The sequence below is a fragment of the Cebus imitator genome, unplaced genomic scaffold (assembly GCF_001604975.1).
Source record: "Cebus imitator isolate Cc_AM_T3 unplaced genomic scaffold, Cebus_imitator-1.0 Scaffold326, whole genome shotgun sequence".
In the NCBI taxonomy this organism is placed as follows: domain Eukaryota; kingdom Metazoa; phylum Chordata; class Mammalia; order Primates; family Cebidae; genus Cebus; species Cebus imitator.
In genome coordinates, this window is record NW_016107641.1 from 1703701 (window position 1) to 1719340 (window position 15640).

At 44.1% G+C, this 15640-nt stretch overlaps 1 protein-coding gene across 7 annotated transcripts in view; it reads right to left on the reverse strand.

Annotated features, from left to right (window-relative positions):
* TMEM273 (transmembrane protein 273) overlaps positions 1-15337 on the reverse strand; it is a 36910-nt gene extending 21573 nt beyond the window's left edge. For all 7 annotated transcript variants that reach the window (XR_005196350.1, XR_001818023.2, XR_005196351.1 and 4 more), the window contains exon 1: positions 15236-15337. Coding sequence is in view for 4 of the 7 variants with exons in the window: in XM_017504681.2 (XP_017360170.1) it covers positions 15236-15326 (91 nt within the window). In the remaining 3 variants the exon portion in view is untranslated. The remainder of the gene's footprint in view (positions 1-15235) is intronic.
* Positions 15338-15640: the final 303 nt, after the last annotated feature.

Consider the following 15640-nt stretch of genomic DNA (forward strand, 5'->3'; position numbering starts at 1 on the left):
ATCCCGTGGCCACTCTGCTTCCAGAGGTGGGGAGGGCTTGGCCACTCGTATCTTGCCTGCTGCAATGCCTCGGTGCCCTTTCTCCTTTCCCCATGCCACCCTGGGCAGGAACTAGAAGCAGGAGGCCACGGAGGGCCACGGGGAAGACGCAGACGCCGCCCCAGGCTCAGATGCACCAGGGAGCTCGCCTCTAGATTCCAGAAATAGCATCATAATTAAGAGGGAAACAATAACAGTGGGTGACCAGGAGGTATCAAAACTGGTGCCCAGTTTGTTTTTCTGGAGCAATCTTTGCTAATTAATTCTTAAAGATTCACACAGTGGGATTAAAACACTCAGCTCGAAGAAGCCAAACTGATCAATACCTTTTCAGGCTAATGGAGGAGGGGTGGAGGCAGGGAGCTGGCCTGAGCCTGAACCAGGGCTAGCAGCTCTTCCAAGAAGGCAGGGCCCCCCGGGTGTCCCAAGTCCATTCTGACCAGGAAGGTGACACATGTGAGCACTGAGTCACACCTGGAAAGTGGCTGCTGAAGCCTTGGGGGAGACAGGGGGTTCTGGAACAAGGAGGAGCTTGAGGCTGTCGTGGTTGGGTAGACAGTGATGTCCAGGGAGGGCCAGACCAGAGGCCCCACAGCCGGACACCCGGCCGACCCTCGTCACTGGAGAAAGGGCTTGCCCACCTTCCGGCCTCTCTGTGGGGGTCTGAAACCTCACCATGATCCCATGGTGGGTGGGAAGGGAAGATATTTGGAACCAGGAGATCTGAGTCCCCATTCTGACAACCACGGCTCAGCCAGTGGCCTTGGATCAGACGTGACATGGCTGCCAGCTCAGTGGCCCCACTGCACACAGAGCATGTCTGGGCAAGTTCCCGGAAAAAGTGTGTGCACAGAGTGACGGACAGGTGGCAGCTGCCCTTCCGCAAGCAAGCACGCCACCAGCTGAGATGGGCGTCGGCCACTTTCATAGGGGCCGTGGGTGAGGTGGGGAGCTGAGCATACCAGGAGGTGCTCTGAATAGGTGTGCTCAGGTCAGAAAGAAGGTGTTGCTCCCCAGCAAGGGCACAAGTCTCTCCTGTTTTGAGAAGTGGCCAAGCCAAGGCCTCCCAAAGCCTGCACAATCCCAGTGGAGAAGGGCCTGGCCACTTGATGTTGGTGCTTCAGGCTGGGACGGGCCTGTGTGCAGGAGCAACTCTCAGGGCATGCCTTGCAGGAGAGCAGGGGAGGCTGGAAGCAATGCAGAATAACTAATTAATGATGCTAAAGTATTGTGGAAGAGGAAAGCGTTGCATAACTGCTAAGTGGTGGGGTTATTATTATTCATGCAATATTCATACTGTGCTCTTCAGCCTCTGGGAAGCATTGCTCCAGAGTCCTGAGGGACCTGACAAAGGGGAGCACGTGTCTAGAGAGCAGGGCAGTGGGATGACAGCTGTCCTGGACCACAAGGAAGGGGCCACGATGCTGCAGTGGAAATGGCAGCACACAGCCTACACCAGAGCTGCTTAGCAAACCCGGAAAGGCCACACTGAGCCATCAGCATCCCCTTACCAGGACGGGCCATTCCTGAGCCCTGCGGGGCACCAGTGTCTGTGCTAGGCGTCTCCACTCTAGTTAGCTCTTTAAGGCAATTCCTGACATTTGCAGAGCCTAGAGCATGCCACACGTTTAAATATTTAAGTTATAAATCAGGTCCTATGCGTGGTCCAGCCTGTCCCCCTGACCCCAGGACCCTGCAGTCCACTCCTCAGGTAGCCCTTCCAGAGGAAGAGGTGCAGCCCTGCTACCTGCCCTCAGGAGCAGCAGGGGCGAATGCGTAGAGTAGAAGGAAGCCAGGCCTGGCCTGGGCCACCCAGAACCGCAGACCCTCCGGGACCAGGGGTGGGGCCTGAGCCGGCAGCCTCAGCGAGCTCCCTTACCCAAGCCCTGGTTTTCCTCCTAAGGTTCTGGGCAATTCTCAGTCCCCAAAGGAGACCACCAGGGGGAGGGAGGAAGTGCAGTTATCTGAGAATCTGGTCTTTTGGAAATTGAAATGAAAGTGTTTCCTCCCTCCCTCTCCAGTTCCCAGAGCAGCCACAGGCTGTGGTTTCCCCGACTCAGGCCCTCACCTTCGGCTGCACAGAGCTCTGCACACACACTTCCCTCTCTCTTTGTCTGAGTGATGACCCGGTTGCTGAACTCTCAAAACATTTCCTGACAAGATAAAGAAGAAAAATGTCTTTGCATGTGCATATACATGTGTATGTGGGGTCCTAGAGCCAATGTGAGGACAAGGGCCTCTCTTGGGGACACCGGCCTGTTTTCAGAGGAAAGCCGCAGGAAGTGACGTGACCTTTTCAGGCTCACATGCCTGATGCTGGCTCCCAGGAAGAGTCTCACAGCAGCATGGAGGGTGAACAGCCATTAGAAACTGACCAATGTGTCATATGTGACTCAGCAATCAGGGCTCATCTGCAGCTTGAGAGGTCTCCGTTCTTTAGGGCTTTAGGTCAGCTCAGGGAGCCCTGCCGGGGTCTGCTCAGCTACTCTCGGCTGTTGCCACACAGCCCTGGCCTGGCCTCTCCAACACTGTCTGCCAGTGGGCCTACGCGCGGCTAAGCATGGGCTGGCCAGAAGCTGGGATGAACACCAGTTTACTCAGCCACACACCTTGACCTCAGGCCACACACTGCTTCCGCTGGGAAGTGGCTGTGAGAGGTGGGTGACCTGGGGCCTCAGAAGCCAGCATGACCCTTCTGGCATGGCCTGGGACAAATCTAGCTGCCTTCTCTCTCCTGGACTATTCATTTGCCTTCTCCTAGTAAGTCTCCCTGCCACCATCCGACCTGGGGCACTGTAGCTGGGCCCTCTTCCTCTAAGGCTGTTTAAAATCCTGCAGAATGAGGCCCACCATCCTCCCAGGGCTCATCAAGCCCTCCTCTTTTGCTGGCCCACCTCCCCTCTTGTGCTCCCCTCCTGCACAGCCCCTGCAGTCCCCGCTGCCCCAGCCCGGGGCCTCAGCAGAGGCTGACCTCTCTTCTTAGAATGCCACACCTCCTGCCCCATTGCTTCAGGTTGGCTCTCAAGGATGCTGGTCCACTTCAGGCAATAATTGACTCAGACAAGTGCAAATGACTGAGCAGGTTCTAGGGTGTTGGCCCAGCAAGACCAGATCTCTGCCCTGAAGGTGGTGACAGTACAGAGTAGGGAACAGCGTCATCCCATGCAGAAGAGACGACACATGAGAAGGCTGGACAGTAACCTGATGGATGTTCCTTGAGACCAGGGAGCAGGAACAACAGGGGACAGCTCGTGACAGAGCTGGGAGGCCAGTGACATAGTAAACACTTGAGCATGTGCTGTCAGCAATGGGAAGGTGCTGAAGGATTTCACCCAGGCAGAGATGTATGCAATTTGCATTCAATAAGACTCCTCCTCCAGGAAGCCTTCCTGGATAAGCTAGTTTGGTTCAAACACTTCTCCTTTTTCTTCTGCAATTTCTTCATCTCAGTATTTAACACACTGCATTGCAACTGTCCCCCATGGTCAATTCCTCGGGTCGGAGCCTGACTTACTTATCTTTATGTCCCAGTAGACTCTGGTGAAAATCAGTATTTGTTTAATCAAAGAGAAGGCTTTGGTGTCTGTGTGTCTGAGTCCTCTAAGACAGCCTACGGGTCCAGCTCCAGGTCCTTCACCTCTTGCCCTGAAGAGCGACTTCTTGATGACATGGCCAGAGAGTCTGCAAAAGTGTGAGCAGGACTCTGAGCTGGCTGTAGCCGGGTCCAGGCAGGGGTTCCCCAGCTGACCAACTGCTTCGCTCAGACAATCAGGGGAGAGTAAGCCCAGTCCAACCATTAGCCAGTTATTCATGGAATCAAATTTAATAAAAGGAGCAGTTCAAGCAACTGAACTGCTTGGATAAATAAGGGTCTGAGTGCGACAACAATGCTTATAGTGACGTTAAAGAGGAAGTGGAGATGGCTTAATTTGGGAGCTAGAGAAAAGGCCTGCTGAGTGTGTGTTGGCCCGGTGGGCTCAGCTTTGCAGCCGCCCAGCTGTAACTCACATCAGGGATTGAGGATGGGGCTCCCAAGCAGGCACCCTGCCCCCGTCCCCACTCCTTCCTTCACCCCATAGGTCAGACCCCTTCAGGGGCCTCTAGGATCAGGGCTGTGTGTCTGAGGAAGGTTTGCCAGCCCAGGGCCCCTCCCCAAAGAGCATTACTTCAAATCAGCCATCCCCCAGGCACTTAGAACTCATTTCAGACCTACATTTGTGGAAAGATGAAATAGGTCTACTTTTCCCTATTCCTCTCACTAAGTACAGCTAAAACCCCTAAACAGTAAATATAAGAAGACCCGAAAAAATGAAGAGAAGAAGGCAGACTGGCTAGGGACCTTGGGAGCCCAAGAATAACAGGGCAGTGAATTTCCAAGTCGTCTTTTTGCCTCAGATGTCAGAAAGCTGGCAGCCCTATAATGGCAATGGGCACAGACACGGAAGCCCCAAGAAAACCCAATTCCCTTGAATCAAAGACTGGGAAAGGTGCAGCCTAGGAAGACAAGACTTTTAGGCAATCACCACTCCACAGCAGTCAAACAGCACAGAAAAAACTGTGCCCCGCCCCAACCCCCACCCTCACCAACAGAGGCCGAGTGAAGACCTGGACTTCCATCCTCACCGGTTAGTTACAAGGAGCCCCCACTCCCCAACAAGGGTGGTATCAGAGGGCTACATGGGGAAGAGAGACCTTTATGCCCAACAAGTGAAAATGTCCCCACCCCCAGGGGTATCAGTGCAGGGCGTGTTGGATCCTGCACTTCTACCCCTTCCTGGCAGTGACAAGGTTCCTCTCACCCTTCCTGCTAGGAAAAGGTCAGGATGCCCTCCACTGCCCAGCAGCCACAAGGTTACCCCACCCCACAGTGTCAGCAGGGGACACATGGGGAGCAGTGATGAGCCTGGGCACTCCCAGCAGGGTGAAGGCCAAAAGGGGAGCCTGCACAACACCCCACCCCACAGTAACACGAAGCCCTTCTCCCACCAGGTGTCAGTGGGGGCCAAAGAAGATGTCAAGCTCCACCCATCCAGCAATCATGAGGAAATGTCCCTTTTCTCCTGATAGAATGATATCTGAGGAGGCCTGTTAAAATTTAAGATTTCAATAAGATTCAGAGTTTCATAACATCAAACCCAAAATGTTCAGGTTTCAATGGAAGATCATTTGTCATAGCAAGAGCCAAGACAATCTCTATTTGAATGAGGAAAAAAAATCAACAGATGCAATCACCTAGATGACAGAGTTAGAGTCATCTGATAAAGATGTCAAACTAACCATAAAAATGCTTCCATAAGCAATTGTGAAAAAGTCCTGAACTTCACAAAGAATATCTACAAAAGCACCAACAGCTAAAATCAAACGTCATGGTGAGAAACAAAATACTTTTCTACTAAGATCAAGAACAAAGCAAGAATATCTGCCATCACCACACCTGTTCAACCTGGTGCTAACGTTCTTGTCAGCATAGCAAGGCAAGGAGAGGAAACACAGGCATACCATTCAGGAAGGAAGAGAAAAGACCAACCCTATTTGCAGAGAACATGACTGTCAACATAGAAAATCTCAAGGGATCTAAAAAATAAGAATCTTCAGAATATGTGAGTTCAGCAAGGTGGTGGAATATAATAAGATTAGCATATGCAAATCAATGGTGTTTCCATATGCTGACAATTATACACAGAAAGAAATACTTTAAATAATAAATGTAATTCACCACATAAACAGAACCAAAGACAAAAACCACATGATTATCTCAATAGATGCAGAGAAGGTCTTTGACAAAATTCAACAGCCCTTTATGCTAAAAACCCTCAATAAGCTAGGTATTGATGGAACGTATCTCAAAATCATAAAAGCTATTTATGACAAACCCCACAGCCAATATCATACTGAATGGGCAAAAGCTGGAAACATTCCTTTTGAAATCTGGCACTAGACAAGAACGCCCTCTCTCACTACTCCTATTCAATATAGTATTGGAAGTTCTAGCCAGAGCAATCAAGCATGAAAAAGAAATAAAGGGTATTCAATTAGGAAAGGAGCAAGTCAAATTGTCTCTATTTGCAGATGACATGATTGTATACTTAGAAGACCCCATTGTCTCAACCCAAAATCTCCTGAAACTGATAAGCAACTTCAACAAAACCTCAGGACAGGAAACAAGATTAAGGTGCAAACATCAGAAGCATTCCTATACACCAATAACAGACTTAAAGAGTGGCAAATCAAGAATGAACTGCCATTCACAATTGCTACAAAGAGAATAAAACACCTAAGAATACAACTAACAAAAAATGTAAAGGACCTCTTCAAGGAGAACTACAAACCACTGCTCAACGAAATAAGAGAGGACACAAACAGATGGAGAAACATTCCATGCTCATGGTTAGGAAGAATTAATATCGTGAAAATGGTCATACTGCCCAAAGTAATTTACAGATTCAACACTATCCCCATCAAACTACCAATGACCTTCTTCACAGAACTGGAAAAAACCACCTTAAACTTCATATGGAACCAAAAGAGAGTCCACATAGCCAAGTCAATTCTAAGCAAAAAGAACAAAGCTGGAGGCATCACACTACCGGACTTCAAACTATACTGCAAGGCTACAGTAATCAAAACAGCATGGTACTGGTACCAAAACAGAGATATAGACCAATGGAACAGAACAGAGGCCTCAGAGGCAATGCCCCACATCTACAACCATCTGATCTTTGACAAACCTGACAAAAACAAGCAATGGGGAAAGGAGTCCCTGTTTAATAAATGGTGTTGAGAAAACTGGCTAGCCATGTGCAGAAAGCAGAAACTGGACCCCTTCCTGATACCTTACACTAAAATTAACTCCAGATGGATTAAAGACTTAAACACAAGACCTAACACCATAAAAACCCTAGAAGGAAATCTAGGCAAAACTATTCAGGACATAGGCATAGGCAAGGCCTTCATGGCTAAAATACCAAAAGCATTGGCAACAAAAGCCAAAATAGACAAATGGGACCTAATCAAACTCCACAGCTTCTGCACAGCAAAAGAAACAGTCATTAGAGTGAATTGGCAACCAACAGAATGGGAAAAAATTTTTGCAATCTACCCATCTGACAAAGGGCTAATATCCAGAATCTACAAAGAACTAAAACAGATTTACAAGAAAAAAACAAATAAGCCCATTCAAAAGTGGGCAAAGGATATGAACAGACACTTTAAAACAGAAGACATATATGAGTCCAACAAACATATGAAAAAATGCTCATCATCACTGGTCATTAGAGAAATGCAAATCAAAACTACATTGAGATATCATCTCACGCCAGTTAGAATGGCAATCATTAAAAAATTTGGAGACAACAGATGCTGGAGAGGATGTGGAGAGATAGGAACACTTTTACACTGTTGGTGGGAGTGTAAATTAGTTCAACCATTATGGAAGACAGTGTGGCGATTCCTCAAGGACCTAGAAATAGAAATTCCATTTGATCCAGCAATCCCATTACTGGGTATATATCCAAAGGATTATAAATCGTTCTATTATAAGGACACATGCACACAAATGTTCACTGTGGCACTGTCTGCAATAGCAAAGACTTGGAACCAACCCAAATGCCCTTCAATGATAGACTGGACAGGAAAATGTGGCACATATACACCACAGAATACTATGCAGCCATAAAAAAGGATGAGTTCATGTCCTTTGTAGGGACATGGATGAACCTGGAAACTATCATTCTCAGCAAACTGTCACAAGAACAGAAAATCAAACACACCATGTTCTCACTCATAGCTGGGTGCTGAACAATGAGAACACATGGACACAAGGAGGGGTCTGTGGGGGGGATCTAGGAGAGGGACAATGGCGGATGGGGAATTGGGGAGGGATAACATGGGGAGAAATGCCAGATATAGGTGATGTGGAGGAAGGCAGCAAACCACACTGCCATGTGTGTACCTATGCAACAATCTTACATGTTCTTCACAACCCACAAACCTAAAATACAATTTTAAAAAGGTTAAAAAAAAAAGAAAAGAAATACTTTAAATACAAACAACTTATGATCACTCAAAAATTATGTAGGTGTCAGTCTAATAGCACAACATTGAAGAAAAAAATTAAAAAGGATCTTGATAAATGGAGACACATACCAAGTTTATGGAAAAAAACATGATAAAGATGCCAAATCTCCCCAAATTGATCTATAAGCTTAATGTAATTCCTGTCAAAAGCCCATTAAGACTGTTTTTGTAGATGTGCAAAAGGTTATTTTAAAATTTACATGGAAAGGTAAAGGAAAGGCAGTTTCTAATTTTTTTTTTGAAAACGAAGAATAAAGCAGAAGGAATCACTCTACTGCCTTGAGACTTCATATATTTATAGAAATCAAGACTATGGGGATTGACAGAGGGACAGACACATCAACAGAAAAGGAAAGAGAACCCCAAGTTAGTCCCGCCAGAGTATTACTCACTGATTTTTGACAAGGGAGCAAAATCTGTTCAGTATAGGAAGGATCATTTTTTCAAATGATGGTGCTGGAGCAATTAGATATCCATAGGTTAAAAAAATTACCTCTATTAAATTCATACTTTATCCAAAAAATAACTCAAAATGGATCATAGATTTCAATATAAAACATAAAACTATACAAATTTTAGGAGAAAATCTTGGAAACATAGGGTTTGGTGCAAACTTCTCAGACATGCTGTCAAAAGCACAATCCATGTGTTTTCACAGATTAATTAGTTAGCAGTTAAAATTAAACATTTTTGTTCCATAAAACACCCTGTTAAAAGAATTAAAAGACAAACTATAGACTAAGAAAATATTTGCAAGTCACATATTTGATAAAGGACTCATATCTAGAGTATATAAAGAACTCTTAAAATTCAACAGTAAAAGAAAAAAGCAAGCAATTCATTTAGAAAAAGGGCAAAAGTCATTAGGGGAATTCTTGCCCTATCAGGAAATGTCTCTTGCCACCTGAGTTCTCAGCCTCTTCCTTTACCTTCTGTTGACTTGCAAGAGACCCTAGGGTATTTGTTTTCTGTTGTTATATTTGTGGAGATTTGTTATGCAGCAAAAGAAAACGAATACACCAAGGATTCTTCCTCACTGAAATTCACACACCACTTGATTCTGAACCATGGTCTTGGCAGGAACTTGGAATAGGGGAAAGCTGTCAGGAAACATTTTTATAAAGATCTCAGGGACTAAGACCCGCGGAATAAAGTGATGACTTTGACTTGTAAGATAAAATCGAATTTAATTCTCTTTACCCCAGCCTCTGCCATCTTTTCATTATAAATTAAGGGAGAAAAAAAAGACTCTGTTCTCTTCAATAACTCTGGCTCCTTCAATGAAGAATGTTTTAGGCTCTGGAATGTAATTAAAGTGATATTGTATTTCTCTTATTATCATGATTATAATAATGCATGGATTTCAGAACATGCTTTCCAACAGAATTAAAACGGAGATAGATGGCTTACATTGTGGATAGAATTAGAGTCCATAGGAATATTTTATATGGTAGGTTTTTTTAAAATGAAGATGCAGACCTCTAATAAAATGCCTAGAAGTTTCACCAGATATTTTCAATAGCTAGTCTTAGATCAATGTTTTAGCAAAATTTAAAAATATCGATTGGTTGATATTTAAGCAGCAAACAATTTATTTAGAATTGTGAGAACCATATTCCAAAACCTAATTGTAAGATTTTTTTATCATTATGGCAAAAATATATCAGCCTTCCTCAGGCATCCCATGCCCCAAGTGTGGACCCCTGAAAATGGCAGCATTGGCCACGTAGTCTTCTGGAAGGGAATGGATAACATGAATCGAATCACCAGAGAATATCATGCAAACCCCAAGATGAGGAATGTTCTGTGGGGAAAAAGAGTGGGGATGGAAAGCCACATGCTTCAGAAATATCTTTATCATGGAAGACAAAGGCTGGGCGGATGTACCACTTTAAGGAAGGCTAATGTGACACAGTTGGTCACCCCAAACCATACCTGTCCTAGATTCTGTCCTGGTCTGGAGGCAAAACCAAGGCTGTCAGGGACATTATTGGGTCCATTGAAAATATTAAAATACGATAAGTAGGTTATATGAAAGTATTTTGTCAACATTAAATTTCCTGAAGTTGATGATTGTACTGTGGTATATAAGAGGGTATCTCTCTTCTTAAGAAATAAACACTAAAGCCGGGTGCAGTGGCTCACGCCTGTAATCCCAGCACTTTGGGAGGCCGAGGCGGGCAGATCACTTGAGGTCGGGAGTTTAAGACCAACATGACCAACATGGAGAAACCTCGTCTCTACTAAAAATACAAAATTAGCTGGGCATGGTGGTGCATGCCTGTAATCCCAGCTACTCAGGAGGCTGAGGCAGGAAAATCGCTTGAACCCAGAGAGTGGAGTTTCCAGGTGAGCCAAGATCGCGCCATTGTACTCCTGCCTGGGCAACAAGAGTGAAACTCCGCCTCAAAAAAAAAAAAAAAAAAAAACAAAAAAAAAAAAAAAAAAAGAAGAGAAAAGAAAAGAAAGAAACAGTGCTGTATTTAAAGGTTAAAAGAAACCCCATGGTATACACAATTCACCCTCAATTGTTTCAGGAAATAAATTTTGTATGTGCGTGTGTGCGTGCGTGTGTGTGTGTGTGTGTGTGTGTGTGTGTAGAGAGAGAGAGAGAGAACGAGAAAGAGGCCATATATGATCAAGCAAATAAGATAAATTATTTAAAACAGGCAGTCATACGGGTGTTCTTTGTATTACTCTTATTCGTGTACTTTTCTTGAAAGTTTGAATTCTTTTGAAATAAAAATTGTTTTAAAAAAGTTAAACATTCACTTCAGTTTTTTCACAATGTCTTTCTATTCTTGACTAAGAGGCAATTGGTTTTAGAGCTAAAAATTCAGCTTTTGGGCATCAAAATGCCTGTTTGAATCTTCCCTGGGCCACTCACCTGCTACTTTAATCTCTGTGTGCCTCAGTTTCCTTGTCTGCAAACATAGGCATGACTACAATAAAAGCATCTGCCTTTGGGGCTGAGAAAGCAACAGGGTCTACGTGGGAGTGCTGAGAACAGCCCAGCCCAGGGTCAGCTCTCAGGAAGCGAAATTTTATCGCACTTTCCAGGAAGGAGAGTTACATGTAAGAGGAAGTGAATTAAGGGCCACAATGATTCTAGCAACAATGACAAGCAGTAGATATTTCACCTGCAAGCTATCAAGATTATTCAGCCTTAGCAAATAAAACAGTGTGGCGTGGATTCAAAGACAGACAGATGCAAAAAGTGGCACAGAAGATGAAGCCCATTAATGGTTCAGACATATTAAATGGGTACAGAATAGACATAGAATATGTGTCCAATACAGAATCATTGCAAAGCAAAGAAAGGAAAGATTATTACATAGATGATATTGCAACAACTGATGTCCCATACAGAAAACATTAAAATTAGATACTTTCTTTAGGCCACAAATAAAAATAATTCAAAATAAATTGAAGACCTAATTATAAAAAATGCAACCACTTAAAAGTAAAAATATTTTTTAAATGTTTCTTAAGACAGAAAAACGAAACACACAAAAAGGGAAAGACCAATACATTTGATTACATCGTGTTGAAAGACTTCTTACAGCAAAGGATGCCACAAAGATAAAAGATAAGCAACATGCTGAGAGAAGATATTTGCAACACACGAAATGTACAAATAATTAATATCCACAATACTACATAAAAGGCCAATAATCAAATATAGCTTGGGAGAAAGGTATATAAAATGAGAAATCTACAGAAAAGGAGAACGGGCTGTCTGATAACATAGAGAAAGTAGTTATTCTCAGTAGTAATTAGGAACACACAAACTAAAATAAAAACTTCAAGATAAAATTTTATACCCTTCTCATAGTCAAGCATTGAGAACTCAGGCAGTATCAAGTATTACTGAGTATGTAAGGAAATAGATATGCCCACAACCCCAGGTGAAGAGCAATTTGGCAATATCTAATAAAAGGAGAATTTATGCAACAATTCCCCTTCCAGGAATGTCTTCTAGAAAAACAGCAGCAGGTGGGTTTCAGGAGGTAGGGCGAGAGGGCTCATCTAAGCATCCACCGTCAGGCTGCAAGTTAGAGACAACCTAAATTCTGAAAGTACAGAAATGGATAAATAAACAGATAAATGACAGTGTTTCTGAAGAAGCTTGTAGAGTAGTTGAGATGAATGCATTTGACCCACATTATCAGAATGCGTAGATAATGCAACATGTTAACTATGCTATGGCGGAGTCCTCCAAAGTTGTTAACAGCTGCAAAGCAACCCAGGAAGGAAGCACAGCCAAGCCTGGGGTGCCGCTCCCTATGGGGAGGGAGGAAAACAAGGGGAGGAAGACAGCCAGACTCCATTTCTTATGTTCTATTTCTCTGATGGATACATTGATTTAGCTACCTACCTTTAAGTACGTATCTAGAGAGAAAGTTAACATTTGATAATCAGGGTGTTGGCTCCATAAATGTCTGTTCCATTAATCTCAGTGTTTGAAAATATTTAAAGAATATTTAAAAACTATTTCTTTAAAAACTTTCTACCAACTCTGTGTGGGAAAGAGTGACCTGGCTTCTCATCCCAGGGTCCCCTAGTCATACTTGGGATCCTGTGTCATGGAGGGACTGGACAGAGAGTGCCCCCATGCCCCCCAAGGCCTCTGAGGTACAGTTTTCCTACACCCCGAGTAACTGGCCTGGTCACCCGCCCTCACGGGCATCCGTCTGCTGGTAGAGAGCATTAACTAGTCCTCTAGTTCCCATTCTCCAGTCAATAAAGGGGAAGCCCAACGTCTTCTTCATTTGCTTTCAACAGGCTGTCATGTTTGCATTTTGTTCACAAGCATTTACTTATTGGAATTAAGAACATACATAATCATTACGAAAAATGCCAATACAGAGAAACAAATATGCCCTATAATTCTTTTTCCTGAGAAAAGTAAAGGATGCTAAGAACCATTTGCTGTATTTCTTTCCAGTCAGTCTTTGGATATATAAGTAAACACATGCAAAACGTGGCTACGGATTACTACGGAACTCTGACTTGTAACGATCACGTCATCACTTCTGCTTTGTCCATGTCAGTTCATGTCTTTCATGCATTTAATGATACATTAAAGCATAATTAATTTAGTCAAATTCCTACTGATAGTCACTTATTTCTGGTTTTCACTATGGTTTCAGCAGTGTTGAATAATATCCTGTGAAATATTTTGGCCGGGCTTTTACCCTATTATTTCATTAGGTTATATTCTTGAGGGTGGAATTTCTGGGTGAAGGGTTATGAACATCTTACATATTGCTTACAATGACACCCAGATTGTGCCAAATTGCCCTCTGGAGAGACTGAATTAATGAGTCCCCTCACATCCAACAGTGACTGCTCACCACGCGTCAGATCCTGTGCTAAGTGCTTTAAATGTGGTAACAGATTTCATTCTCCCAATAGTCCGACGAGGTGTCCCCAACTTATGGATGAGAAAACTGAGCATGGAGAAAATGAATTATTTGTCCAAGTTGTCCAGGCTGGTAAACAACAGAACCGGGATGAACATTCAGGGAGTCTAGCACTGGATACCCCTCCTAACCACTGTGTACCTCTACCAATAGTATATGAAAACACAAATGAGGTGTAATGCCTTGGTCCAGTGATTAAAACCTTATCCATAAAACACAGGTAATTGTGAATCTATTATACAGAGTTGGTCTGGGGGCCAAATGAGCTCTTGTAAAAAGTTTAGCAGAGCACCTAGCACATTAGACACACTAAAAAATGTGACGTGTTGTTAGGTCTTTTCTTATTTGCAAGACTGGACATTTTAAAGGGTTTTGTGTCAATAATTCCTCAAGGAATTGCCTGTTTATATAAGTTGGACATTTTTCATTGGATTTCTTAAATTTAACTTCCTTTTTTTCTACCAGGTCAGACTGGTTTGTTCATCTAGATAGGTCAAAAGGAGAAACAAAGGTTACAACTTCCTTACCTTCCACCACATCTCTGGTCAGGTACACTACATCTAACCACCGTGCACACTCTTAATTGCTGCTTGCTGGTTCCTGCCATGTCCTCATGGTCACTGCCAACAGCCCATTTCCATGTGTAAACTGATGGATGTTGTGGCTCTCTGTCTGCCATGCTAACTTATGAAGGCCAAAGTCTTTGCTATCCCCTGCTTAGTGCAGACTTCAGATGGAAACCTGCTCACAAGACCAAATTTCCCCACATTCAGGATACAACTTATTCTGGAGACACAAGATTTTATCTGGAGACAGACTGCTTACCATTGAGTCTTGGCGCAGTGCAAGTTCTGGGAAAGAATGTCTTTGTATATATGAGGGACATGTGCTATCTGTTTAGGAAACAACAGTTGATGTCAGAGGAAACTTTGTAAAGCCGCACGTCTCTCTTCATCTCTGTCTGTCTCCATGTATGCATATTTCTAACCATCTCTGTATGTCTCTGTCTCTGCGTGTGTGTGTGTGTGTGTGGTGTGTCTGAGTTTCTTCCTCTCTGTCTGCTTCTCTGACTTTGTATTTCTCCCTCTTCATTTGGCCCTACTTTTTTTATTAGTCTTTGCCTCTCTCCTTTCTTCCTTCTTTCCGTGAATGCATTAACAATAGTTTTTAAAAACAAGATACCTCTCAATAGCAGAGTCTGCTTCACTGCATGAGAATCCTGATTCACCGTTAACTGTATGGCAGCATCTACATACCTACGTGTTCTCACTCTAAGTCAGTATTTTGATTTGACTTAATTAAATTTAACTTAATTTTCTCACAATCGCAAAAAGTAAACATGATTATCTCCCATCTCGTTAGTTCGGAAAGTTATACTCAGAGAGTTTCAGAGGCTTATTCTACTTTATTAGCAATGAAGCCAACGTTTACACTCAGATTTTTCTAGATACCAAGCCTGAAGCTCCTTCTGTTATGACAGTTCCTATTCTCATTTAGCACAGAAGCATTTCTAAGTTGCAGCGGGAGTGAGATAAACAAGAGCATTGCTCACTACTAGGTCAAAGTGAGAGAAGCCATCTGTGTAAAGGGACAGAGTTATGCTTTAGGGATTAAGCCCCAGTGGGCTAAGGCTCCCCCAGTTTCCTGCCCACTGAGGCTCCCCCAGACCAGAGACCCCCACAGTCTCCACTTACCCAGGAGGAAGAGGATCCTCAGCATGCTGACTCTGGAGTCCATGCTGGTGCTCTGCTCCTGTCTCCTGGCCGGCCAGGCAGAATGAGCCATGTGACCCAAGACTCCGGGGACAGGACAAGCCCCACGTGACTGATGGGGAAGGAAGCCACCGCCACAGCCAGGAGGCTGTTCAGTTCCTCTCAGCCTCTCGGAAGACAGGGCTGAAGGAAGCCACTGTCATCCTGGCCTCTGCCAGGAGCTGGCTGTGATTAGGCCCACTGCACGTGCTGGGATATTATACACAGTGTTCTCTCCTGTAACCCTCCCCACAGAGTGTGGGAACAAAGCACAGTGAGGTGCGATTTCTTGCCCAATGACCCATGTTGCTAAGCATCAGAGGGGTTGTGGGCAAAGCCGGTCTGCCC